The sequence below is a fragment of the Lithobates pipiens genome, unplaced genomic scaffold (assembly GCF_037356315.1).
Source record: "Lithobates pipiens isolate NorthernLeopardFrog02 unplaced genomic scaffold, aLitPip1_a1.2 Scaffold_18, whole genome shotgun sequence".
NCBI classification, from domain to species: Eukaryota; Metazoa; Chordata; class Amphibia; order Anura; family Ranidae; genus Lithobates; species Lithobates pipiens.
In genome coordinates this window covers 136,391,926-136,417,291 of record NW_027507758.1, presented here as the reverse complement: position 1 = coordinate 136,417,291, position 25,366 = coordinate 136,391,926, and the positions used below count along the sequence as shown (strand labels likewise).

At 42.5% G+C, this 25,366-nt stretch overlaps 1 protein-coding gene across 5 annotated transcripts in view; it reads right to left on the bottom strand.

The window, feature by feature from the left end:
• Positions 1-23,122, bottom strand: part of PHF10 (PHD finger protein 10) — an 89,129-nt gene extending 66,007 nt beyond the window's left edge. For 3 of the 5 annotated variants that reach the window (XR_013276647.1, XM_077486160.1, XM_077486161.1), the window contains exons 1-5: positions 22,981-23,122; positions 17,086-17,213; positions 12,911-12,997; positions 6,952-7,082; positions 2,058-2,141 (exon numbers count right to left, since the gene is read on the bottom strand). Coding sequence is in view for 4 of the 5 variants with exons in the window: in XM_077486160.1 (XP_077342286.1) it covers positions 2,058-2,141; positions 6,952-7,082; positions 12,911-12,997; positions 17,086-17,213; positions 22,981-23,055 (505 nt within the window). In the remaining variant the exon portion in view is untranslated. The remainder of the gene's footprint in view (positions 1-2,057; positions 2,142-6,951; positions 7,083-12,910; positions 12,998-17,085; positions 17,214-22,980) is intronic. The other 2 variants (XM_077486162.1, XM_077486164.1) reach the window with 1 other exon arrangement.
• Between the last annotated feature and the right edge of the window lie 2,244 nt (positions 23,123-25,366).

Below are 25,366 nucleotides of genomic sequence, written 5' to 3'. Positions count from 1 at the left end.
TACGTTTACTGGGTGACAAGCAAAAGAATGGTTAGTGGTTGACAAATACAGGCAGTCCCCGGGTTACAAACAAGATAGGTTTGTTCTTAAGTTGAATCTGTTTGTAAGTCGGGACAGGTACATTTTTTAAGTGTAGCTCCAGCCATAAAAAATATTTTTAAAGTTTTTGTCTCCCTCCGTTTGTAAGTCGGATGTTTGTAACTAGGGGACTGCCTGTAGTGGGGGGGGGGAACCACACACTACACTTCTCTTGTTAGAAAACAAAATTGAATTTTAATGATTAGTGATACTATGAAAAAAAAAAAAAAAAAAAAAAAAAGGGGAAGTACATTGATAGAAAATCAATGATCAAATGATAAATAACATGAAGTATTAGGCTGCATTCACACCTGAGCGTAGCGTTTTCAAGCAGAAAATCGCGCAAATTTACTGCGATTTTGCGTCTTTTTACCTCGATTTGCCGTGATTTTGTGCAGGGCAAAAGGTCACCAATGTTAAAAAGAAGAAAAACGTCCAAATCTGCTCAATTTGAGCGACAAAAAGGGGTCCGGAACTTGTTTGAGCTTCAGGCGACATGGAGTGGAAATGTGAACCATCTCCATTAATAATAGATTTTGTTCCCCTCTAGCGTTTTGTAGCTTCAGGCTTCAAGCTACTAAACGCTCAGGTGGGAATGGGGTCTGAGGCCTCTTTCACATTGGTGGACAGATCGGGTCTGCCTAAAAAACTGACAGATGGACCCAATCAGACCATCCATTGCCCTCTATGGAGCTGTGGGTGTCACCTTCTGACATCTGATCCTGTCTGCTAAAAACAGACAGATTGGGGAACAGTTCCCCATTTGTTGATCAGGATGGTCGTCAGTTGTAAAGAGACAGGCGGTCTGTTTACATTTGGCCGCCTATAGATAGAGGACAGTGGGCTGTGTCTGCTATGCATAAGGGGAGATGGACACGGTCAAGCCATCCGCCTGCTCTGCAGACAGATTCCCTGCTGAGCACATGTTGAAATAAGAAAAAAAAAAAAAAAAAAAAAAAAAAAAAAAAGCTATTTTTTTTATTAAAGGGAAACAAAAAATTAAATGCATAATATAAAAACAGTATTTATACAGCAGCAATTTTTCCTATAATCCAACTGAATGTATAAAAAAAAAACAAACACACATTAGTACACAATCACTGCACCTATCCCCTACAGATACGTTTTAATTCTTCTTTGCAGCAAGCTGCTGGTGTAACTTTTTTTTGTTTTGTTTTTTTTAAAATCAATATAAAGTTCGCTTTATGCTGTGCAGAGGGGACAAAAAGATAGATAGATTGTTTTTCCTCCTCGCATCCACACCTCTTAAAAGCAACTTTGTAAGGCGTTAAAAGAAAATTAACCTGGCAGCTTGCAGAAAAGAAAAAGCATTATCACCTATCCATACCACCAATCTCCACTACATTGAAGAGGGAAGCTTGCTCAGCACGCTTCAGGGTGTGTGGGATGATAGACAAAAATTATCAGTGTGCACATATCAGTATATATCCACTTGGTACGCCTTACATGTGAATTTCAGAAGTTACAGGTCTGAGCATTAAAACCCCATATAGGAATCCTTATAACTGAATTGTGTTTTATTTTTCTAGTTCCCTTTAAAACTACTTGTCTTATTAAATCGCCTCTAATTTTTTTATTCAGCTTACACTTGCGGTTAGAGAGAGGAGTGGTAATGCAGAGATATAAAAAAAAAATATATATTATATATATATATTTTATTTTTATTTTTTATCATTACAATTTTACTCACAGGCCCCCTTAAGAAAACTCCCCAATAACCTCACTCCAACTGTTTACTTACCCAAAGGAGGACACCATAACCTACTTTGATGTATATATACTATGGAACAAATCTTCCCTGCAACTAGCCCCACCTGTGCAGTGGGATTCTAAATTAGAAACCCAGCACTTAAAATGCTAGCCACTAAGCCACTGTGCTACTCACTAATAAAACATTCCGTGCTCAAGAATGACTCTGTTGACAGCTGAACTTAGAACTATAGCAGCTTTATAGTTACCTAAAGTACACTGCGTTTCCGTAATGACATTTTGCTCTCGCAGATACAACTTCTCCTTGTGCGATAGGTCTCTTCGTTCTAAGTCTTTCAGAAAAAGGAAGCATTCTTGTTAAAAAGCTGTTCCAGGCAACAAATAAAAGCATTTAAATGATACAAAGGCCATTAAGTAAACAGTAATGTTGCTAAAGACAAAAAGTTCACTTTATCTTTCTACCCAATTCAGAGAATATGAATGAGAACACAATAACTTTTCTTTCACTCCTAGTTAGTGTTTGGCTGGAGCCATTTATTATCAATCAACTGTGTTTACACTTTTTAAAGTGGTTGTAAACCCTTACAAACCACTTTGACCTACAGGTAAGCCTTAATCTAGGATTACCTGTAGGTCCAAGAAATACCGTGTAGGTTTAGGAGATATTTACAAAAAAAGAGAGGCACCGCTGTCTACGGCGCATGTGCCGTAGACAGCGGCGCGCAGGCACACTATCGCCGTTAGTGGCGGCTCACGTGCGCGGGAGTGACATTAGCGATGCGAGTGGCCGGAGCAGCGATACCCAGAAGAAGATGGATGGTCCGGACTACAGGGGACAGCGGTGACACATAATGAGTTACTATGCAATGTGTAGTAGTCCATTATGCTTTACCTTTGCAGGGAAACAAAGAAGTAGTAAATCCCATCAGGGTTTACTTCCTCTTTAAATCATAATGGCAACAGAAACTACCCAAATGACCCTGGTCAAAAGTTTACATACCCTGGTGATATGCATACAAGTTGACACAAAGGGGTTTGAATGACTATTAAAACCGTAATCGTCCTTATCTGATCTGTTTGAGGTGTGGGTGGGTGTGTGTGTGTGTGTGTGTGTGTGTGTGTGTGTGTGTGTGTGTGTGTGTGTGTGTGTGTGTGTGTGTGTGTGTGTGTGTGTGTGTGTGTGTGTGTGTGTGTGTGTCAAAAGGTCAATGCGTTTCTGGGCTCCTGACAGAACCTTGCATCTTTCTGGATTCTGAGTCATGGGGAAAGCAAAAGAATTGTCAAAGGATCTGCAGGAAAAGGTAGTTGAACTGTATAAAAACAGGAAAGGGATATAAAAAGATATCCAAAAAATTAAGAATGACAATCAGCAGTGTTCAAACTCTAATCATGTGGAAAATGAGGGGTTCTGTTGAAACCAAACCATGGGCAGGTAGACCAACTAAAATTTCAGCCACAACTGACAGGAAAAAATTGTTTGGGATGCAAAGAAAACCCCCCAAATAACTTCAGGTGAAATAAAGGACTCTCTGAAAACATGTGGTGTGGCCATTTCAAGATGTACAATAAGGAGGCACTTGAAGAAAGATGGGCTGCATGGTCGAGTCACCAGAAGAAAGCCAATGCCACAAAGTATCCCGCTTAGAATACGCTAAACAGCACAGAGACAAGCCTCAAACTTTCTGGCACAGTCATTTGGAGTGATGAGACCAAAATTGAGCTTTTTAGCTATAACCATAAACGCTACAATTGGAGAGGAGTCAACAAGGCCTATGATGAATGGTACACCATGCCTACTGTGAAACACGGAAGTGGATCACTGATGTTTTAGGGATGTGTGAGCTACAAAAATACACAGGAAATTTGATGGCAAGATGAATGCAGTGTGTTATCAAAAAATACTGGAGGAACATTTGCATTCATCAGCCAGGAAGCTGCGCATGGTAGCGTACTTGGACATTCTAACATGACAATGATCCAAAACACAAGGCCAAGTCGACAGTTCATGCCAGACAGCCGAAGAATTTCCAGGAACTGGAGGCTTTTTGCCAAGAGGAATGGGAAGCTTTACCATCTGAGAAGATGAAGAGCCTCATCCACAAATACCAAAAAAGACTTTAAGCTGTCATTGATATTAAAAGGGGGCAATACACAGTATTAAGAACTGGGGTATGCAATCTTGATCGGGGTCATTTGGATAGTTTCTGTATATCCACACAAAAGAACTCGCTGCTCCAGGTGAGACAGGAAGCCTAATGGTATCACAGGTGCTCGCCTCCGCATACGATCAACACTGAAGAAATGGCTGCACTCCAAGATCCATCAAAATTCTTATTTAATAAAGAACATCCCAAGTGTTACAGATACAAAAGTGTACTGTCTGTAACACTTGGGATGTTCTTTATTAAATAAGATTTTTGATGGATCTTGGAGTGCAGCAATTTATTCAGTGTGGATAGTTTCTGTAGTTGACAGTTTTTGCCTTTCACCTCCATCAGGACACTGGGGTCGATTTATTAAAACTGGAGAGCGCAGAATCTGGTGCAACTGTGCATGGTAGCCAATGAGCTTCTAACTTCAGCTTGTTCAATTAAGCTTTGACAATAAAACCTGAAAGCTTTTTATGCAAAGCTGCACCAAATTTTGCACTCTCCAGATTTACTAAGCCATTGTTCTTTTCTCCCTCTGTTCATCTCTAGTTCACAAAAAGTAAATCTCCTTCCAGTGTATAGATGTGGTTTGATCTGAGTTTCTAAGTCACTGCTTCTTTTACGAAGCCCAATTCCATTTTTGTTATCCTGGAAAGGGATCCCCAGAGCACCAGCTTCCTGATGCACCATCTCTAAGAGGATCGGACAGACCATCTTTTAAGTTTTTTCTTTCAAGGATTTGGTGCCACCCTTTCTCATCAATGGCATAACATGTAGGGTGGAGTGATGAGACTTGTCAGTGTTGCAGAGGAGAGAGTACAGTTCAGCAGAAGCCCAGCTTGGATGATTTTATTCTGAGGTGTCAGCCAAACAAAGCCCAAGTGGTGAGCTGTGGAGAATGCCCCTGTTCCTGTGTGCCAATACTGAAGAATATTTTTACTAGATTTTAAATTGAGCAAGTTTTTAATAAACACTTTGTTTTAAATACAAAGAGCACTGTATTCTCTTTTCTTTCCTTGAGCTGCAGTCCTGGATGTTTCCTTGAGCTGGCTACTTGGAGTTCAACCCTCCATTAAAGCTCATCCTGGCTGATTAAAGGGACCTTGCCTTGAACTTTTATCATTTCAAGGACCAACGCAAGTAGCGAGTTTGTCCGTAAGAGTTGATGGTAGTGCAGTGAAAAGTTTGCACCGTTATGCATGCTGGATGTTCACTATAAAAACAAAAGACAAAAACAAAAAAAAAAAAAAACAAAAAAAAAAAAACACACCACTGGTTGAAAGGACCCAATTTGAATTTCTATTATTTTACCACTTATTATTTGCACTGCATTTAGGGGTTTATTGTATATATTGTGTTTGAATACATTTAGCTCACCTTTTTGAGCACACTGGTTTCAACAATGAGTAGTATATTGTAGTGCAGTACTATTTATTTAAAACACAATTGAGGGGCATAGATCATCTCTTAGTACTGCTTTGCTACAAAGCTGAGACATGCTGATAGCGGGCGCTGTTATTCTGACCTGATCTACAGGTTTTTTTTTGCTACTGTCCAATTTTCCTATAGGAAACAGTATAACCTGAAGGTCTAAGGTGTCCTTTAATGCAGTGGTCCCCAACCTTTTTGGCACCGGGGACCGGCTGCATGGAAGAAAATTGTGCCAAAGCCCGGCGAGGAGGGTGAGAATGTACGCGCACGGGGGGGTATTAAGCCAATTTCGTGGGCAATTTATCGGGGCAATAGCTGGTGTTCGGCTGTTGGTACTTCAATCATCACGGCACCATGGTTGGTATGGTGTCAGAATGATTGAAGCACATTTTTCTTATATTATTTAGTAATATAAATGAAATAGTTCAACTCACCTTAATGCAGAATCAGTGGGAGCCCTGAGTGTGTCACTTTCCATGTCGCCTGCCTCCAGATGAGAAATGCCACTTACCACACTGCCTGCCACCAGTTGAGGAATGCCACGTCACCTGCCTGTGCCACCAGATGAGGAATGCCACGTCACCTGCCTGTGCCACCAGATGAGGAATGCCACGTCACCTGCCTGTGCCACCAGATGAGGAATGCCACTTGCCACATCACCTGCCTGTGCCACCAGATGAGGATCGTCACTGCATTGGTGTCACTGGTTTAGTGGTCTTACTTATTTGAGGGCAGGAGAGCAGAGATGCGGGGCAGGCAGTGAGAGATGTCATCTCTCTGCTCCCCACCACACCTCTGACATTCTGTATGTTGTGAGGGCAGAAGAGCGGTGATGCTAGGCGGGCAGGGAGAGATGATGTCATCTCTCTGTTCCCCTCCGCACCGCCGACATTCCGCACGTTGGGAGGGTGGAAGAGCGGTGATGGTAGGGGGGTGGAGAGAGATGTCATCTCTGCTCGCCAGCCCGCTTCTCTTATTTGCCCACCCGCTTTCCTCTCTGATCCTCCGGTGCCTTACAGCCTGCCGCGGCCCGGCTGCAAAGACGCTATAGCCCGGTAGTGGGCCACGGCCCGGGGATTGATGACCCCTGCTTTAATGGACTACAAGAAAAAGATTTCAGAGAACACATTCAATTTTACAAATTGTACAACATTAACACACAACATTTACTACAAGCTATTCTTTATGAAACTATTTTAAAAACACTGAAATCGTGAAAAACATTAAAAAGACTAAACAACTTCTTTAGCACCCGTTCACATTGGAGCGACTTGTCATACGATTTGACAGGTCAAGTCCCATACAATTGCCAGCAACGGCACCGTTCAAAATCAGTGCAACGCCAACTTTGTGGTGCCACACTGATTTGAAAAAGTAGTACATGCACTACTTTTGCAGATTTTAGGTGCGATTTTAATAGACATCTGTGCAAGAAGCCACACAGATGTCTTCAAAGTCGCCCCGACATATGGCTCTGAAAAGCATGCAAATTTCAAAGCCGTGGTCAATGCGACTGAGAGCTCAAACATTACTTTCCGTGCATGGGATGAAAATTCATTACCTGGGTATTTGCGTTTAAAGGAAGTGACACCCAAATATTCACTGACTTGCTCTTGTAACATATAATATTCTCCTGTTTCATCCGATGGCCATTTGTATTCAACTAGATTTTCAGCTGGGAAATAGCTGGAGCTGATGGGGGGGAAAAAAAATAAAGAAAAAAAAATGACACACACTATCAAGCAAGTTATTTTAAATTACCATACAGGAAAAATAACCTATCCACCCAATGAGCAAATGAAAAACATGATTATTAATGCCCAACCATAAAACAATGCATCTTGGGAGATTTGCATTTCTCTTTGGTTTCTCACTTTCTGTTATAGCGACTGTGGGACACAGACATTAACTTTCCTCTGGTCCCTACTAACCCATCCTCATGTCAAATACAAAAAACTGATTGGATGCAGTTACTGTTCAGACCACAAATTTCCACCTGGCTTCTTTGATTTTAAAATTGATGTTAGCCAAGCTGGGTGCTGTTGACAGGACCACCCACAGCTCAAATTTTGTCCAATTCAGCAGGCTGAAGTCAGTCAGGACATCTTCCGAAAGTACTAAAGCGAAAGCTGTTTTTCAAAGCTCACATGAACGTTCCCATACAACTCTCAGAACATATCCATAACTCTAAGCTGTAGGCAAAGTTTTGCAAATGACCAAGTGGGTAGGAGGTGGTCCCCGTGTTTAACAGATATGTGGCAATGATCAGTGTCAGCAGTAAGCTGGAAATCCAGCAGTAGCTGTAATATCTGGGAGAACTCATATTACTTTCAAAACAATCAACCAAAAAGTCAGCTACACCCCCACTATGAAGCTAAAGGCCTCCTTAGAGATCTTATTCCAACTGAATTATAGCGCCTGGAGTCAGGGTTTACGCAAAAAACGTAACCAATTTTTTCAGATCTAAAAAAATTCAGCATTCTACAGCTATAATATAATGGAACTTCCAGATTCTCTGCACAAATCTGTGCTCACAAAACTATGGAAACCAGAACATTGACTGGCCTGGGCAGCCTACAGATATTTCTCCATTGAAGGGCAAGTGATTTCATGAGTGAACAGAGTTTTCTAATCCTTTACGCTGGGTTCACACTGCCATACAGAACTGCTCACAGCAGGGGTCCATGTGTCCCTGTTTACCATTTCAGGTCTGATTTCAGTCTGAATTTTTGCCTGAATTTGGACCTGAAATGGACCTGAATTTGGACCTGAATTGGACCTGAAATGGACCTGAAATGGACCTGAAATGGACCTGAAATGGACCTGAAATGGACCTGAAATGGACCTGAAATGGACCTGAAATGGACCTGAAATGGACCTGAAATGGACCTGAAATGGACCTGAAATGGACCTGAAATGGACCTGAAATGGACCTGAAATGGACCTGAAATGGACCTGAAATGGACCTGAAATGGACCTGAAATGGACCTGAAATGGACCTGAAATGGACCTGAAATGGACCTGAAATGGACCTGAAATGGACCTGAAATGGACCTGAAATGGACCTGAAATGGACCAAAAATTGCACAGGACTCTTGTGCAATTTGCTCTGCGGCCACTCGGGAGATATGTGAACCAGCTCCATTGAGAGCCGGTCACAATCTCCTGACACACCAATTGGATTCGGGGGAAACCTGCATCCAATTCTCAATGGTATGAACCCAGCCTTAAAGAGGAAGTAAACCCTGATGGGTTTACTTCCTCTTTTTTTCCCTGCAAAGGTAAAGCATAATGGACTACTATGCATCGCATAGTAGCTCATTATGTGTCACTTACCTGACACAGGAGCCAGCGAAGTCGCCGCTGTCCCCTGTAGTCCGCCGCATCCATGTTGGTGGTGGCGTCTCGCAGCTCCGACGAATCACAGCGGCGCAGCCGCGATGACGTCACTCCCGCGCATGCGCACGGGAGTCGCGTCTCGCAGCTCCGCCGCTGCCATACGGCGAAGCCGCGATGACGTCACTCCCGCACATGCGCACGGGAGTCGACAAATTAGGCAAATCCATTCTTGGATTTGCCGCATTTAGTGCGCCTGCGCGCCGCTGTCTACGGCGCATGCGCCGTAGACAGCGGTGCCCATTTTCGGGCAAATATCTCCTAAACCATATAGGTTTAGGAGATATTGCTTGGACCTACAGGTAAGCCTTAATCTAGGCTTACCTATAGGTCCAAGTTGTTTGGAAGGGTTTACTTCCTCTTTAAGTGCACATTAATATAGGACTCACTGACATTATCAAGACCTTTTGTGGTTCTGTCCCTCTCTTTCTCAAAGCCTCACTCCTAGGGTGGATTTGATTTAAATCAAGTCGAAATAAATATACATTTTTAAAGAGCAACTGTAGCAGCTCCTCCTCTGACCCGCTGTTGACTCACCGACAGTCCCATTCACTTTAATGGGACGCCTAGTGATGTGGCAGTGACTCAAGGTGAGGGACATGGCGGCAGCAGGATCTGAAATGACAGGTGCTCTTTAAAACGCAAGGACGTATTCTTGCTGGTAGTTAGAATCTTTAATATTTGCAAACAAAATTAAGGCTTCCCATTTAGAATAAGCTGTCAGGTTAGTAAAGCAGCGGTATCAGAACGGATTCAATCAGTTTGTAGTGTATATAGATTTGTAAAACAATGGGATAAAATGAATATTCCTGAACTTTGTTTTATCTCATGGTTACTATGGAATTGTGTGAATGCATCAATTCAGTGCATGTTATCTCAGCTTGAATTCATTGAACGAGTTTACCAAAAATGTAAATATTGCAGAATATGCAGCCTCATTCTACATAACTACGCTCCAATTCATGTTGAATAAACTAAAATTATGAATGTATCAACCACTTCAGCCCTGAAGCTTTTGGCTCCTTAATGACCAGGCCATTTTTTGTGATACAGCACTTTAACTGAAAACTGTGCGGTTGTGTGGCGCTGTACCCAAACAAAACAACGACGACAATTATAAAAAAAAAAAAAAAAAGAAAGAAGTTGTTTACTTTTTGCTATAATACATATGCAAAATATATAAAAAAGGTATTCATCAGTTTAGGTTTACATATATTCTTTTTTTACTCAAAACAATAGGCGTATATTAATTGGTTTGCACAAAACTTATTGCGTCTACAAACTATGGGATGGCGAGCTGCGATTTTTAGCAGGACTGCGACATTGGTGGAAAAAATCTGATCCAAATTACACTTTTTGGGGACCAGTGACATTATTACATTGATTATTACTGTGCTATAACAATGCACTGTTCAATGTAAAAATGGACACTGGCAAAGAAGGGGTTAACAGTAGGGGGCGTGCTGGCAGGGAAATGACAGATCACTGTTCCCGATGACTGGGAAGATCAGATCTCTGTCATGTCATCTGGCAGAGTGGGGATCCACCTTGTTTACACTGGCAGATCCCCATTCTTCCTCTGTAATATAGATTATTGCGGTCAGCTGGCGGGCATGCTTCTGCAGTTTGCAGCAGCGGTGCTGCACGGGAGAGCCAACCTGCCGCCGTGCAACAATGGCGGCTGGTTGGCTAGCGGTTAAATAGAAGACTATTAGATAGATTATTACTCCAAAAGCATTTTGTTAAAATAAAAATGTAACTCTTTAAAAAAATTGTATTCACCCTGCTCACTTCTTTTGCTGCATTTTTCGTTATGAAAAATACAGCAGGAAAAAGTGAAACCCTGGTAAAGAGGAATGGTTCAAGAGTCCTTCATAACCTCCCACTATTGCTAGGGGACAGACCAGGCTTAGGGCCAGTTCACACCAGATGCAGTTCCATTTTTTTCTGCATCAATACAGTCAGTTCCGGTCAGTTTATGCACCAGAAACTGACTGCATGGTGTGAACTAGAGCCATTTGAATACACAGAAAACACTGTGCATGCATTTTTAGCGCAGAAAAAAAGCGATTTGAACTGAACGGTGTAATGTAAAGTAGAACTATAGCAAAACCTTTTATTTTTTGGGATAAAAAGTTAGGGAGGGTTATAACCCGTCCAGATTTTTTGTTCTATGGCCGAGCGGGAATTGAGAGGAAATCTTTAGGGAATGCCTTGGGGACCTCCAGGTCACCAGGACTAATGTCCCCATTTCCCTTCTATTACTTTTCTGGGGATAACCCAAAATTTGGGATTTTTCTTTTACTTTCACTTGCAATGATGATAAACAGGACAAATAGAAATGGTGAATCTCCTTAATGGGGGCACATAAAGCTATAAGAACTGAGAGGCATTCTAATCCTGCACTCTATCCAAAACAAAAAAAGTTATACTTTAAGGGCCAGTGCACACCAGACGCAGTTCCGTTCAGTTCAAATCGCTTTTTTTCTGCGCTAAAAATGCATGCACAGTGTTTTCTGTGTATTCAAATGGCTCTAGTTCACACCATGCAGTCAGTTTCTGGTGCATAAACTGACCGGAACTGACTGTATTGATGCAGAAAAAAATGGAACTGCGTCTGGTGTGCACTGGCCCTTAAAGTATAACTTTTTTTGTTTTGGATAGAGTGCAGGATTAGAATGCCTCTCAGTTCTTATAGCTTTATGTGCCCCCATTAAGGAGATTCACCATTTCTATTTGTCCTGTTTATCATCATTGCAAGTGAAAGTAAAAGAAAAATCCCAAATTTTGGGTTATCCCCAGAAAAGTAATAGAAGGGAAATGGGGACATTAGTCCTGGTGACCTGGAGGTCCCCAAGGCATTCCCTAAAGATTTCCTCTCAATTCCCGCTCGGCCATAGAACAAAAAATCTGGACGGGTTATAACCCTCCCTAACTTTTTATCCCAAAAAATAAAAGGTTTTGCTATAGTTCTACTTTACATGTGTGTAATTTTAGAAATAAGAGTTGTAAAGGTGTCTAAAACGCCAGTGTCATCCCAAAATATATGGAAGAACTAAGACCGTTACAAGTGGCATTAAAGACTACCAAGAAATAAAGTAAATAGCTAATCCATAAAAAAAAAAAATAACCAGGAGTAGAACATAAGAAATTTCAGTCACACTGAAGAATCCCGGTTCACGAGTCCTGTGGCAAACCACCTCTTCAGGACCAGGTTTTGTGATGGAAATATTAAAGAGATTATCCAGCCACTTTAAACCAAGTCTTTTCTGGTAGTTTTTGTTTACAATCAGTATTTTTTGCTAGAAAATTATTTATAACCCCCAACCATTACAAAAAAAAAAAAAAAAGAACATTTTAATCAGAGTCTGTAGGAATTGAAATGGTGATCATTGCAATTTTTTTGTCACATGGTATTTGTGCAGTGGTTTTTCCAGTGCAATTTTTTTTGGGGGGAGAATAAAAAAAAAAAACAAAAAAAAAAAAACACACAAACAAAAAACCACCACTTTAATGGAGTTAAAATAAAAACAACAAAATTTTCATTAAAAACATATAGCTGATTTTTTGTTTTATAATATACAAAAAAAAAAAAAAGATAACGTTATGCCTAGTAAATAGACACCTAAAATGTCAAGCTTTAAAATTGCGCACGCTTGTGGAATGGCGACAAACTATGAAAATTAAAGATTTCCAAAGGTGATCCTTTAGATATTTTTACAGGCTACGTTTATAGTTACAGAGGTCTAGTGCTAGAATTATTGCTCTTGCTCCAACGTTCGCAGTGATACCGCACGTGTCAGGCAAACAGCGTTTACATATGTGGGCATGACTTGCGTATGCGATCGCTTTACAACGTCTCTAATTTTTTTTATTGCTTTTATCACTTTTATTCCTATTAGAAGGAATGTAAACATCCTTCATAATAAGGATGACAGGTCTTCTTTACGGAGAGATCTGGGGACAAAAAGACCCCAAATCTCTACTTTACCTTGAAAAGCAAAAATTTGATCTTTTGCTTAACCACTTGACCTCAAGATTTACTCCCCTTTATGGTTAGGCCATTTTTGCGATATGGCACTGCGTTATTTAACTGACAATTGCGCGGTCGTGTGATACTGTACCCAAATAAAGTTTTTGTCCTTTTCTTCCCACAAATAGAGCTTTCTTTTGGTGGTATTTGATCACCTCTGCGGTTTTTATTTTTTGCGCTATAAACGAAAAAACAACAAAAAAAAGCAGACAATTCTGAAAACAAAAAAACAATATTTTTTACTTTCTGCTATAAAACAAACATACTCGATAGAGAAAAAAAAAAAAAAGTTAAAATTTCTTCATCAATTTAGGCCAATATGTATTATGCTATATATTTTTGGTAAAAAAATAAAAAAAAATCCCTATAAGCATATATTGATTGCTTTGCACAAAAAAGTTATAGCGTCTACAAACTATGGGATATTTTTATTTATTTATTTTTTTAGCATTAATGTGGGTGATCAGTGACTGATAGCGGGACTGCAGTGGACAAAATAGGACATCTGACACTTTTTGGGGACCAGTGACACCAATACAGAGATCAATGCTAAAAAATACGCAGTCACTGTACTAAATGATGCTGGCTGGGAAGGGGTTAATATCAGGAGAGATTAATGGGTTTAAAAAGGAGAAGTCCAGTCTTAGCTCATTTGGCTTTACTTCTCCTATGGGTCACAGGAGTGCAATTCCTGTGACCCATTTTCAGCAGAGCGCGGTCTGAAGTCCGCTCTCTGCTGACGTCACTGAAATCAGTCCAGGCACTACATCATCAAGACAATAAAGTCTGGATCCGTCAGGTGTCTGGACTGATGCCTGTCTCAGCGAGCCGCTGAGAGCGAGACGGCCGCTCCCCGCTCCTCCACAGCTCAGCGCTCCAGTGAGTGAGGGGAAGGGTCAGCCGTAACCCGGTGAACCACTTGCAAACCGCAACTTGTAAATATATATATATATATATATATATATATATATATATATATATATATATATATATATATATATATATATATATATATATATATATATATAGCGGTCGGCGAGTAAAAAACGGTTTTAAAATCTTTATGTTGTAGCTCCAAAGAGTGAGATGGGATGGGGACATCTTTAAAAAAAGTTATATCAGGAAAGGTGGTCCTGAAGAAGCAGACACAGGACACATTGATGGGGGTTCTTAAAATTGTGAGTTCAATTTCTGATGTACAGTGGATATAAAAAAAAGTCTACACATCCATGTTAAAAATGTCAAGTTTCTGTGATGTAAAAAAATGAGACTAAGAAATCATTTCAGAACTTTTTACACCTTTAAATGTGACCTATAAACTATACAACTCAATTAAGCAAAAGCCATGGTCCGCAGAGAGCTTTCAAAGCATCAGAGGGGTCTCATTGTTAAAAAGTATCAGTCAGGAGAAGGGTACAAAAGAATTTCCACTCATTAGATACCATGGAACACAGTGAAGACGGTCATTATCAAGTGGAGAAAATATGGCACAACAATGGCATAACCAATAACTGGACGTCCCTCCAAAATTGACGAAAAGACAAGACGAAAACTGGTCAGGGAGGCTGCCAAGAAGCCTACAGCAACATTAAAGGAGCTGCAGAAATATCCGGCAAGTACTGGCTATGTGGTAAATGTGGCAACAATCTCCTGTATTCTTCATATGTCTGGGCTATGGGGTAGAGTGGCAAAACAAAAGCCTTTTCTTACAAAAGAAAAACATTCAAGCAAGGCTAAATTTTGCATAAACACATCTGAAGTCTCCCAAAAGCATGTGGGAACATGTGTTATGGTATGATGAAACCAAGGATCAACTTTTTGGCCAGATGTGTTTGGTGCAAAAAAACATCACCAAAAGAACACCATACCCATAGTGAAGCATGGTGGTGGCAGCATTATGCTTTGGGGCTGTTTTTCTTCAGCTGGAACAGGGGAGTTAGTCAAGGCAGAGGGAATTATGAATAGTTTCAAATACCAGTCAATATTGGCACAAAACCTTCAGGCTTCTGCTAGAAAGCTGAACATAAAGAGAAACTTCATCTTTCAGCATGACAACGACCCAAAGCATACATCCAAAATCAACAAAAGAATGGCTTCACTAGAAGAATATTAAAGTTTTGGAATGGCCCAGACCTGAATCCCATTGAAAATCTGTGGGGTGATCTGAAGAATGCGAGGGCATCTCCTGTGCACAGCCATCTGACAGATTTGGAGTGTTTTTGCAAAAAGTGGGCGAATATTGCCAAGTCAAGATGTACCATGCTGATACCTAAAAGAGACTGAGTGCTGTCATAAAATCAAAAAGGTGCTTCAACAAAGTATTAGCTTAAGGGTGTGCACACTTATGCAACCATATTATTTAAGTTTTTTTTTTTTTTATCTTCACTTCCCTCCACCTAAAAGATTTAAATTTGTCGTTCAACTGAGTTGTACAGTTTATAGGTCACATTAAAGCGGAGTTCCAATTAAAACAAAATAATTAAAAGTCAGCAGCTACAAATACTGCAGCTGCAGACTTTTAATAATCAGACACTTACCTGTTCCAGGGTCCAGCGATGCAGGGAGGATCGAAGCCCCGCTCATCTCCCCCTCCGCTCGGTGGCGCCGGCATTGTAACTGTGTGCATGCACTGCGCATGCGCGAGCCGCAACTGGCCACGCATTCATCTGGGACCTATGACGTGTCCCAAATAATTGCTTAGAGGACAGGGGAAGAGGTTGGCGACAAGGCGCCGAGAAAAGTGACGTAAGGAGCCGAGGTGAGTAAGGAGGCAGATTACAAAAGGACACCCTAGCAACAAGCATTAAGGAGTAAAAAAAAAAAAATAAAAAAAAAAAAAAATAGGGTGACCCCGAACCAAGTCTGTCCCCGGCTTTGACTTCAACAGGAGCTGGGGCAATTTTCAAAGACAGTCAGTGCAGAATAAAAAAAAAAATCTGAATTACACCCCCTCCCGCTTCTATTACCTTGGGGGGGGGGGGGGGGGGGGGTGTATTGTTTCCATTATCTGTGTCCCTTTCTGATGATGATGTGCCGGTCAGAGCAGATGGACTATTTCTTCAGTTTCCGGCACATGCCCATTCAGCTCCGCTCACATGTTCTTCTGCCGTGGCTCAAATCCCGGCCAGCCGCCTGCCTGCTTATATCCTTGCCTTCCCGGGAGAGTCGTTTTCCTCCGCTCCCCACCCAGTAGTAGTCGGGGCCCAGAGAGTGAGACCTGGAATCGAGGGGGAAGCAGATCCAATTGTGGGGCTGCCAGTGCCTTCAAGGCTTCAACACAGGTGTGCTTTGGGGGCGTCTGTGAATAGACTACATTGCACTGTGTCTGTCTCTCTGGCAGAATGGATGGTATCAGAACTCACAGGCAGCAGGGGGCACTTATTAGTCAGAAGTTAACAAAATCAGCACCCATGTTATGTGACACACTGTGACAGAGCCAGCCAGAGCGCCCCCTGCCTGTGAGTTATCATAACGCTGATGATCTTAACCAGTTTCCGATTACCTGATATCAGATTTACTGCTACAGGGGGGTGCGCTGCGCAGGAGCACTTATAAATGTGATCCTGCATTTCTAGATAGAGCTAATCTGCGGACTCGCCTAGTGGTCTGCCTATGTAAACAAGGCAGTTCACCAGTCTGTCAGTATGGAAGACATTGATCCTGCAAAGCAAGTACAGGGATCTATGTCTTTCCTTAGTAAAATCACCTCCGCCACAGTGAGAAAACACTTGTTAGGCACACATTTAACCCAATGATTGCCCTAGATGTTATCCTCTTTCCAGCCAGTGTCATCAGTACAGTAAGGGAAAATTTTTAGCACTGATCACTGTATTAATGTCACTGGTTTCCATAAAGTGTCAAAAGTGTCTCTTAGTGTCCGATTTGTCCACCGCAATATTGCAGCCCCGCTATGAGTCGCTGATTTCTGCCATTACTAGTAAAAAAAAATATATATATATATATATATATATATATATATATATATATATGTCCCCGGATTTCATTTTAAAAATCTGGTCTCCTTACTTTAAAAAGGTGGAAAAAGTTCTGAAATTATTTCTGTCTCATTTCTTTAAATCACAGAAACATGACATTTTAACATGGGTGTGTAGACTTTATATCCACAGTATACATTCTACCATTACAACCAATCCAGCCAGTACACCAGTCAAGTATGTATATGTACACTATGACAGATTCTATACCATCTCCTCCCCCTCATTCCGTTTTAATAGTTGCATTAAGTGGCATATGCAAAGAACTTACCCAAAATCTTGATTTGAATTTTCACAACTTGGAGAACTTTCACCGGATGCTGTTCTTCTCCTCTTCGATTGCTGACTTCCATCATTAGAATTTTCCTCTGTGTCTCTGCCATCGTTGGAATTATCTTCCTGAATAACACAACAACAAAAACTATAAAGATCAAATATGCACATAAAAAATGCTATGCATCACAGGTAGAGTTCTGAAAAGTAACTCTAAGGCCCAGCTCACATTTCTAATAGCGAGAATAGGCATTCCTGCTATGCGATTTTCAAAGCTCGATAGCCATGTGATTCCATGTGTCGCATAGGGCCAGGCCATTCACTTGAATGGGCTGCCCAATGTACGTTTGTTGCCCAAAAAGAAGCTCCTGCTCCTTTTCCGGTTGACACGCCTCACTTAATTTTTTAAAGGCATGGCCTGACACGATTACTGTGCGACAGTCGCAGCACAATTAAAGGATAATGGCACCTAAATGTGCTTTGCAGCAATTCTGCCTGCAATTTCAAAATGCGAAGTGTGAATGGGGCCTAATGCTTTTGGAAGCATCCCAAAGCCATTAAAGTCCATTTACATTCAAAGGCTTTCCCTTCAAGTGTTACTAAACCCAGGAACCTGCATTCGCTATATCTGGTCTCCTACAGCAGCGTTTCTAAACTCCAGTCCTCAAGGTGTCCCAACAGGTCATGTTTTCTGGATATCCATAAGATGAAACAGCTGTGCTAATTACCAAGGCAGTGAAACTGCTCAAATCACCTGTGCAAAATAATGGAAAGCCTGAAAACAAGACCTGTTGGGGGGTCTGGAGGACTGGACTTGAGAAACACTGTCCTACAGTACACAGAACATGGAAATGCAATTATTTTAGTAAATATAAACTGCTAAATGCCTTTTCTTATCACCAGTATATAGCAGTCTTGTGACTTCTATCAGTGTCTGACTAAAGCTTGTAGGAGTTTTCATTTTCCCCTGAGGCTGCATGACCTTCTGTATAGACAGTGCCAATTGGTCCCGTGCTGATTACATGCTCCCAATTATATATATATATATATATATATATATACTCTAGACACACAAACTGGCATGTGCAGAGTGCCTCCTACGGCTCTGTGCTACCAGCAGATGGATTGGGGACAGTAGAGAGGAGGATCAAAAAAGTCAGGATCAAAACAGCCTCTTTACACAATGCAGAGGGTTAATCCCTAAGGTTCCACAGTGAGTATAACAAGCATGCTTCAGGCTCAATTCACACTGACATCGTGCTGCACCGCCCAATCAAAATGATTGAAGACCAACACCTGAAAGAGCTCAGGGAGAAGATGTCGGTGAGAAAGTTCATGGGTGTTAGAGCATAGGTAAATACTTGTGCCTTTAGTTCCACTTCAGGGCTACATTCGGACAGGTGATTAGCGCAACCCAGAGAATTCCTATGTCTGGAATGACAAGTGTGTGCAAAAAGCAGCAGCCGCTCAACCCATGCTTACACCTGGTTCACACTATTCCTGGTGGATGCAGGAATCGGACCTGTTCCCGCAGCCAAACTGCGCTGCTGTGTAAAAAACGTGCAGGACTACCATTCATTCTTAACCACTTGTCGACCGCTGTCAGCTTATATACGTCGGCAGACTGGCACGGCTGGGCAAATTAACGTACCCGTACGTTACTTTGAAATTAACGCTGTGCACGCGCGCACCTGCCGTGAGCTCCGTGACCGTGCCCGCAGGACAGGCGGACTTGATTGCCACTGGGGTACCCGCGATCGTGTCACGAAGCTGAAGAACGGGGAGATGCCGATGTAAAGAGCATCTCCTCCTTCTGCCTAATGACAGGACACTGATCGTCTGCTCCCTGTCATCAGGAGCAGCGATCAGTGTCATGTCACTGCTAGCCCATCCCGCAGGACACACTTAACCCCTCCCCGCCCCTAGTGGTTAACCCCTTTACTGCCAGTGACATTTTTACAGTAATCAACGCAATTTTATAGCATAGATCGCTGCATTAATGCCAATGGTCCCAAAAAATGTGTCAAAACTGTCCAATGTGTCCACAATAATGACGCTGTCACGATAAAAATCGCTGATCGACACTACTACTAGTAAAAAAGAAAAAATTATTTTAAAAAATGCCATAAAACGATCACCTATTTTGTAGACACTATAACTTTTGCGCAAGCCAATCAAACGCTTATTGCGATTTTTTTTTTTACCAAAAATATGTAGAATACATATCGGCCTAAACTGAGGAAAAAATGTTTTTTATATATTTTATTAAAACTCATTTATTCAGGGAAGCCTATCCCACACCCACCTAACTGTCCCCGAGCCACCCCATCAAACCATTCTCTGCAGCTATTACCTTTTGTACCACCACCCCCTCCCTTTAGAATGTAAGCTCTATGAGCAGGGCCTTCCTATACCTTTTGTATTGTACTGTAATTGTGTTGTCCCCCCTATACATTGTAAAGCGATGCGTAAACTGTTGGCGCTATATAAAGCGTTATTAATAATAATAATATTTGAGGGATATTTACTATAGCAAAAAGAAATGCGTTTTTCTTTCTCAAAGTTGTCACTTTTTTTGTTTATAGCGCAAAAAATAAAAACCGCAGGTGATAAAATACCACCAAAAGAAAGTGCTATTTGTGGGGAACAAAAAAGGACGTCAATTTTGTTTGGGAGTCACGTTGCACGACCACGCAATTGTCATTGAAAGCAACGCAGTGCCGAATCTCAAAAAGTGCTCTGGTCAGGAAGGGGGTAAATCCTTCCGGGGCTGAAGTGGTTAAAGGAGTTGTAAAGTCTCAAGGTTTTTCACCTTAATGCATTAAGGTGAAAAACCTTTTGTGGTGCAGAATCTCCCCTTTTACTTATCTGAACTTACTATTTACGGTGACGAGAATGAGCCCAGCAGCTCCAGCCCGTCTTGGGTCCTCATTGGATAGACTGATAGCAGTGGGAACCAATGGCTCCCACTGCTGTCAATCAAATCCAGTAACACTGGAGCCGGGGGGCAGGGCCAAGACCTGCTGTCTGTGTCAATGGATACAGCAGCAGGACTCGGAAGCACAAGTGCCCCCATGGAATGCAGCTCTCCGTGGGGGCACTTGATGTGGGGGAGGAGCCAGGAGCGCCGCTGGGTGACCCCGGAAAAGGAGGTTGGGGGCTGCTCTGTGTAAAATCCTTGCACAGAGGAGGCAAGTGTAACATATTTGTGTTTTAAAAATAAATAAACCTTTACAATCACTTTAAGGCCCGGTTCACACTAGTGCGATGCGAGAACCCTGCAAACCCAGTGCGGGTACCCACATCACACAGTGGTTTACAGAGATCTGCGAACCGCTGCAGGTGTCAATGTAAAGTTAAGGACACCCCAGATAGGTTCGCAGACTGCAGCGCTGCATGCGATCCGATTCCAGAGCGGACCAAAAAAAATTAAAAATAAATAAAAAAGGGAAAAAAGGGTCCTGCACCATACCATCATACAGTTTGCATGGCTGAAATCGCATCCCACAGACATTGCATGCGATCTGCACAATTATATATATATATATATATATATATATATATATATATATATATATATATATATATATATATATATATATATATATATATACACACACACACACACACACACACCTTTGTGGGAACTACTGGTGCCATATGATTGCGTGGCCACTGAATTTTAAAAATGGTGCAGGAACCTTTTTGATGTCTGAAACGCAAACACAGTAGCCCATTTGCACTTTTTTTTTTCTTACCTGCACAGCAAAGGCATAATGCACTAGTATGCATCGCGTACTAGCACATTATGTAAAACTTGCCTCAAAATGAAGCCTTCAAGCAAAGCGATCGCTAGAGACAGCGTCTATCTTCCCCCGGGTATCCTTCTGGGTTTGCGGGTTCTGTGACTAGCCGGAGCCACGATGACATCACTCCCAGGCATACACGCAGGAGCCGCCGGTCCCAGCACAGGGCTCTGAAGAAACAGCACGGGCAGCCGTTCCGTCAGTGATGTCACTGGCTACATGAAATGTAAATTAGGAGATATTAACAATACCTATTAGGTAATGTTTAACCACTTCAATACCAGACACTTTCGCCCCTTCCTGCTCAGGACAATGTTCGTTTTTCATTGCTGTCGCACTGTGAATGACAATTGCACAGTCACATAACACTGTACCCAAACTAAATTTTTATAATTTTCTTCCCATAAACAGAGCTTTTCTTTTAGTGGTATTTGATCACCACAATATTTTGCTAAACAAGCAAAAAAAAAAAAAGAAATGTAAAAAGTTTTTCTTCGTTTCGGTTATAAAATTTTGTTTTCTCCTTCACTGATATGTAAAATTGATGGGTGGGCACCAATAGGTGGTACTGATATGCAGTACTGATAGGTGGCACAGATGAGGTTTTAAAGAGGAAGTAAACTGATGGGTTTACTTCCTCTTTGATTCCCTGCAGAGGTAAAGCATAATGGACTACTATGCATCGCATAGTAGTCCATTATGTGTCACTTACCTGACACAGGAGCCAGCAAAGTCACCGCTGTCCCCTGTAGACCGGAGCATCCATCTTCTCGGTGGGTTTCGCTGCTCCGCGATGACATCACTCCCGCGTATGCGCACGGGAGCCGCCACTCGGGGCATATCGCGGTTAACAGCGGAGCGCTCAGTGCGCCTGCGTGCTGCTGTCTACGGCGCATGCGCCGTAGACAGTGGTGCCTGTCTTTTGGAAAGTATCTCCTAAACCGTGTAGGTTTAGGAGTTATTTCTTGGACCTACAGGTAAGCCTTAATCTAGGCTTACCTGTAGGCCAAAGTGGTTTGTAAGGGTTTACAACCAATTTAACAGATGTTACTGTAGAGCACTGAGGTGGGCACTAATTGGCACTTTATTGGGCACTGACTGGCAGCTGTGGTGGCACATCTGATGGGGGTGTGCTGATAATCAATGTGCTGATTATCAGCCCAGTTCCTCCCCCGCCAACAGAGAGCCACCAATAGGCCCTCCCAGTCAGCACGAACCGGTACTTGCACTTCCTGGTTGACGCGATGATCAGCTGATCACGTGGCAAGAAGCCTATGTCAGGCTGACACGCAAAGAACCCCACGCTGCGGCACCGACATATTATCCTGCTGGATGCCAAGTCAGGATAACAGAACCACTTCTAAGCCGTCAATCTGCTATAGGCCTGGGCGGGAAGTAGTTAAAGATGGAAGTTTACTTCATCTTTAATTGAATGGACTAGGGCCGGTGTTACATATTTTCTGTATCCTTACTGTGGACGAGTACGGGGTGTAGCAAAATGGCGGCAACGGAACATCACTTCCTTTACAAAATCTGACAGGCCGCCTAATCAGACAGTTGGTGTCAGTGGGAGAAATAGCGCTCGATCATTTCTATCCATGGGTGGAATCATGCCCCCATTCGATGGTGTCAGTGGGAGGAATAGTGCCCCCAAGGGCTGGATAAAAGGCAAGCAAAGAGCCACTTCGGGGCCACAGTTTGGAAACCGCTGATCTACACCAGCCAACGCAGTGCAGCAGATGTGGTGTAAACAAGCCGGTAAAAAAATAAAAATTATGTTAACTTTTTAGTTATCAAAGCAGATCTAGAAGTCATGAATTGCCTTTCCCATACAATATAGTGTACAGCGCTACAGACACTGTTGGCCCCATATAAATCCTGTATTATGATGATGGAAAGGGCCAAGGTGAGCAGACATACACACACACAGCTCACGTATATTCATCTCTAGAGAAGACACTGACATATACATGACAACACAGGAGAGTCAGCTGTGAATGGTGTACAGAACACAGGGAGTGTGCGCCTTCCACAGCCAGCTCCATGCACCTCACACTCATTCATTCATTCGTACACTGCACTCTCACCTTCAGGGAGGGGGGGGCCGGAGTGGACGGCTCACTATCGCACGGAGGCCCCATCAGCGTCAACACAGCGGCCATATTGGAGCCAGCACATGAAAACACAACAACGGGAGCACGGCAGCACGTTTGCCCCGCCCCTCGTACGTATTCCCACCTATCTCACATAAAAGCCACACCCATTTTGCCTTAGTCGCTACAGCACAAGGACCCTCCTAGGACACACCTTTTTCAGCTAAGCACCGCCCACTAGCAGTGTACAGGGTACAGTCGCAGCGCCCGCCATTTTCCTTAAATGTGTGTGTGAGGAGAAAACTTAGAAAAAGCGGCTCCATTCACACGTTTGCTGTTCATTTTAGTAGCTTACGGTGTAGAACTAGAGATGAGAACCTACCAATACCTAGTACACACGATAAGAATATCGGACGAGTAATCGTCTTATTTATTTTTTATTTAGTCACATATTGAAAACCAATAGGTTACGAAAATTCTCATTTGACAGAATACAACTTCGGAAGTAATGTAATAATGTGTTCTTTCATTTCTGAATAATAATAAAAAAAAAAATCATCGGTTTAGGCCAATATATATTCTTTACATATTTTTGGTAAAAATACACTTCTATGAATAAAAAAAAAAGAAGAAGACACCAGTAAAGTTAGCCCAATTTTTTTGCTATATTGTGAAAGATAATGTTACGCCAGTAAATTGATACCCAACATGTCATGCTTCAAAATTGCACCCGCTCGTGGAATCAGTTACAGAGGAGGTCCAGGGCTAGAATTATTGCTCTTGCTCTACCGATCGCGGCAATACCTCATGTGTGGTTTGAGCAGTTTTCATACGTGTTCGCTTCTGCACGCCAGCTCGGCGGGACGCGGCAGGTTAAAATTTTTTTTTTTATTATTATTTATTTTACTTTTTATTTTTACACTGTTCTTTAAAAAAAAATAAAGTGTCACTTTTATTCCTATTACAAGGGATGTAAACATCCCTTGTAATAGAAAAAAAAGAATGACAGGACCTCTTAAATGTGAGATCTGGGGGTCAAAAAGACCTCAGATTTCATATTTATACTAAAATGCAATACAAAAAAATCAAAAAATGTAGTTTGAAATTTTTATTTTTTTAAAAAAGTCCCTTTAAGACCCCTTTCACACCACGCCGCCCATAGCGTAATTTTGGCCGCTAGTGGGGCGCTTTTACCCCCCACTAGCGGCCGAGGAAAGGGTTAAAACCCCCGGCAATAGCGGCGTTTTGCCGGCACTATTACAGCGCTGCCCCATTGATTTCAATGGGGAGCAGCGGTGGAGGAGCGGTAAACACAACGATCCTTCACCGCTCCAAAGAAGCTGCTGGCAGGGCGTCAGCTGCAGCTGCAGTGTGAAAGCCCTCTGGCTTTCACACTACAGACAATGGTGCAGCTGTTTTAGGGCAGATTGCAGGCGCTGTTTCTAATGCTATAGCGCCTGCAAAACGCCCTTGGTGTGAAAGGGGTCTAAGAGTTATGGGCGGAAGTGACGTTGCAACAGTATGGAGCTGAGCGGGGGCCCTCTTTTCAGTCAGCTCCATAACATAGACCAAGAAGGATCCGATAAGTGGCTACCGATGGCTCCGGTAAGCGGCAGCGTCGCTACAGGCATCATTCAGTCAGATATCAGCTTTTTCAGCCGGCGATTCCCTACACCATAAGAATGATCATAACAGCTGTTCCGCTGCTTGATCGTTCTTACGGGAGGAAAGAGGGGGCATTAGGGTTGCCACCTTTTCTTCAAGCCAAACCCGAACATTTAAGCGACACAGGGCAGATTTGTACTCGTAGTATATACTATAGGATTATAAAAGACCTGGGACACCTTTGGTGAGTGGTAATGCAGCTCGCTGTGGCAAACAGTGGGTGTGGCCAAACTGCTTTTGCTGACATCATGGCCCCCCCCCAGTGATGCCAAACCTTCCCCCAGACAGAGTCCCACAGCTCCCGGATAGCAGCAGATTTTTGTGTGACTACCTCAGTTACTTGGGGAGCCACAGCTCAGTCTAAATAATGTGTCTGGGTTTCAGGCAGATTCAAACCCGGACACAAGATTCCAAACCCGAACTGTCCGGGTGAATCCTGGACAGGTAGCAACCCTAGGGGACACCCCCCCTCCTCACGCCACCCTCCAGTGCTTCTACCGTCTCACCTCTACGATCAAAGCCAGGATGGTTTTTTTTTGTTTTTTTATTTCAGGCTTTCCAGCCTAGAGGTGGGATGTGGGGTCTTATTGCCCCATAGCTCACTGTAAAGAGGACCTGTCATGCCATATTCCTATTACAAGGGATGTGTCAGGGCTGGCTTAGCCCTTCCTCCTCTGGGCTGGCCGCTCAGCTTTCGGCTAATTGCCAGCTCTCT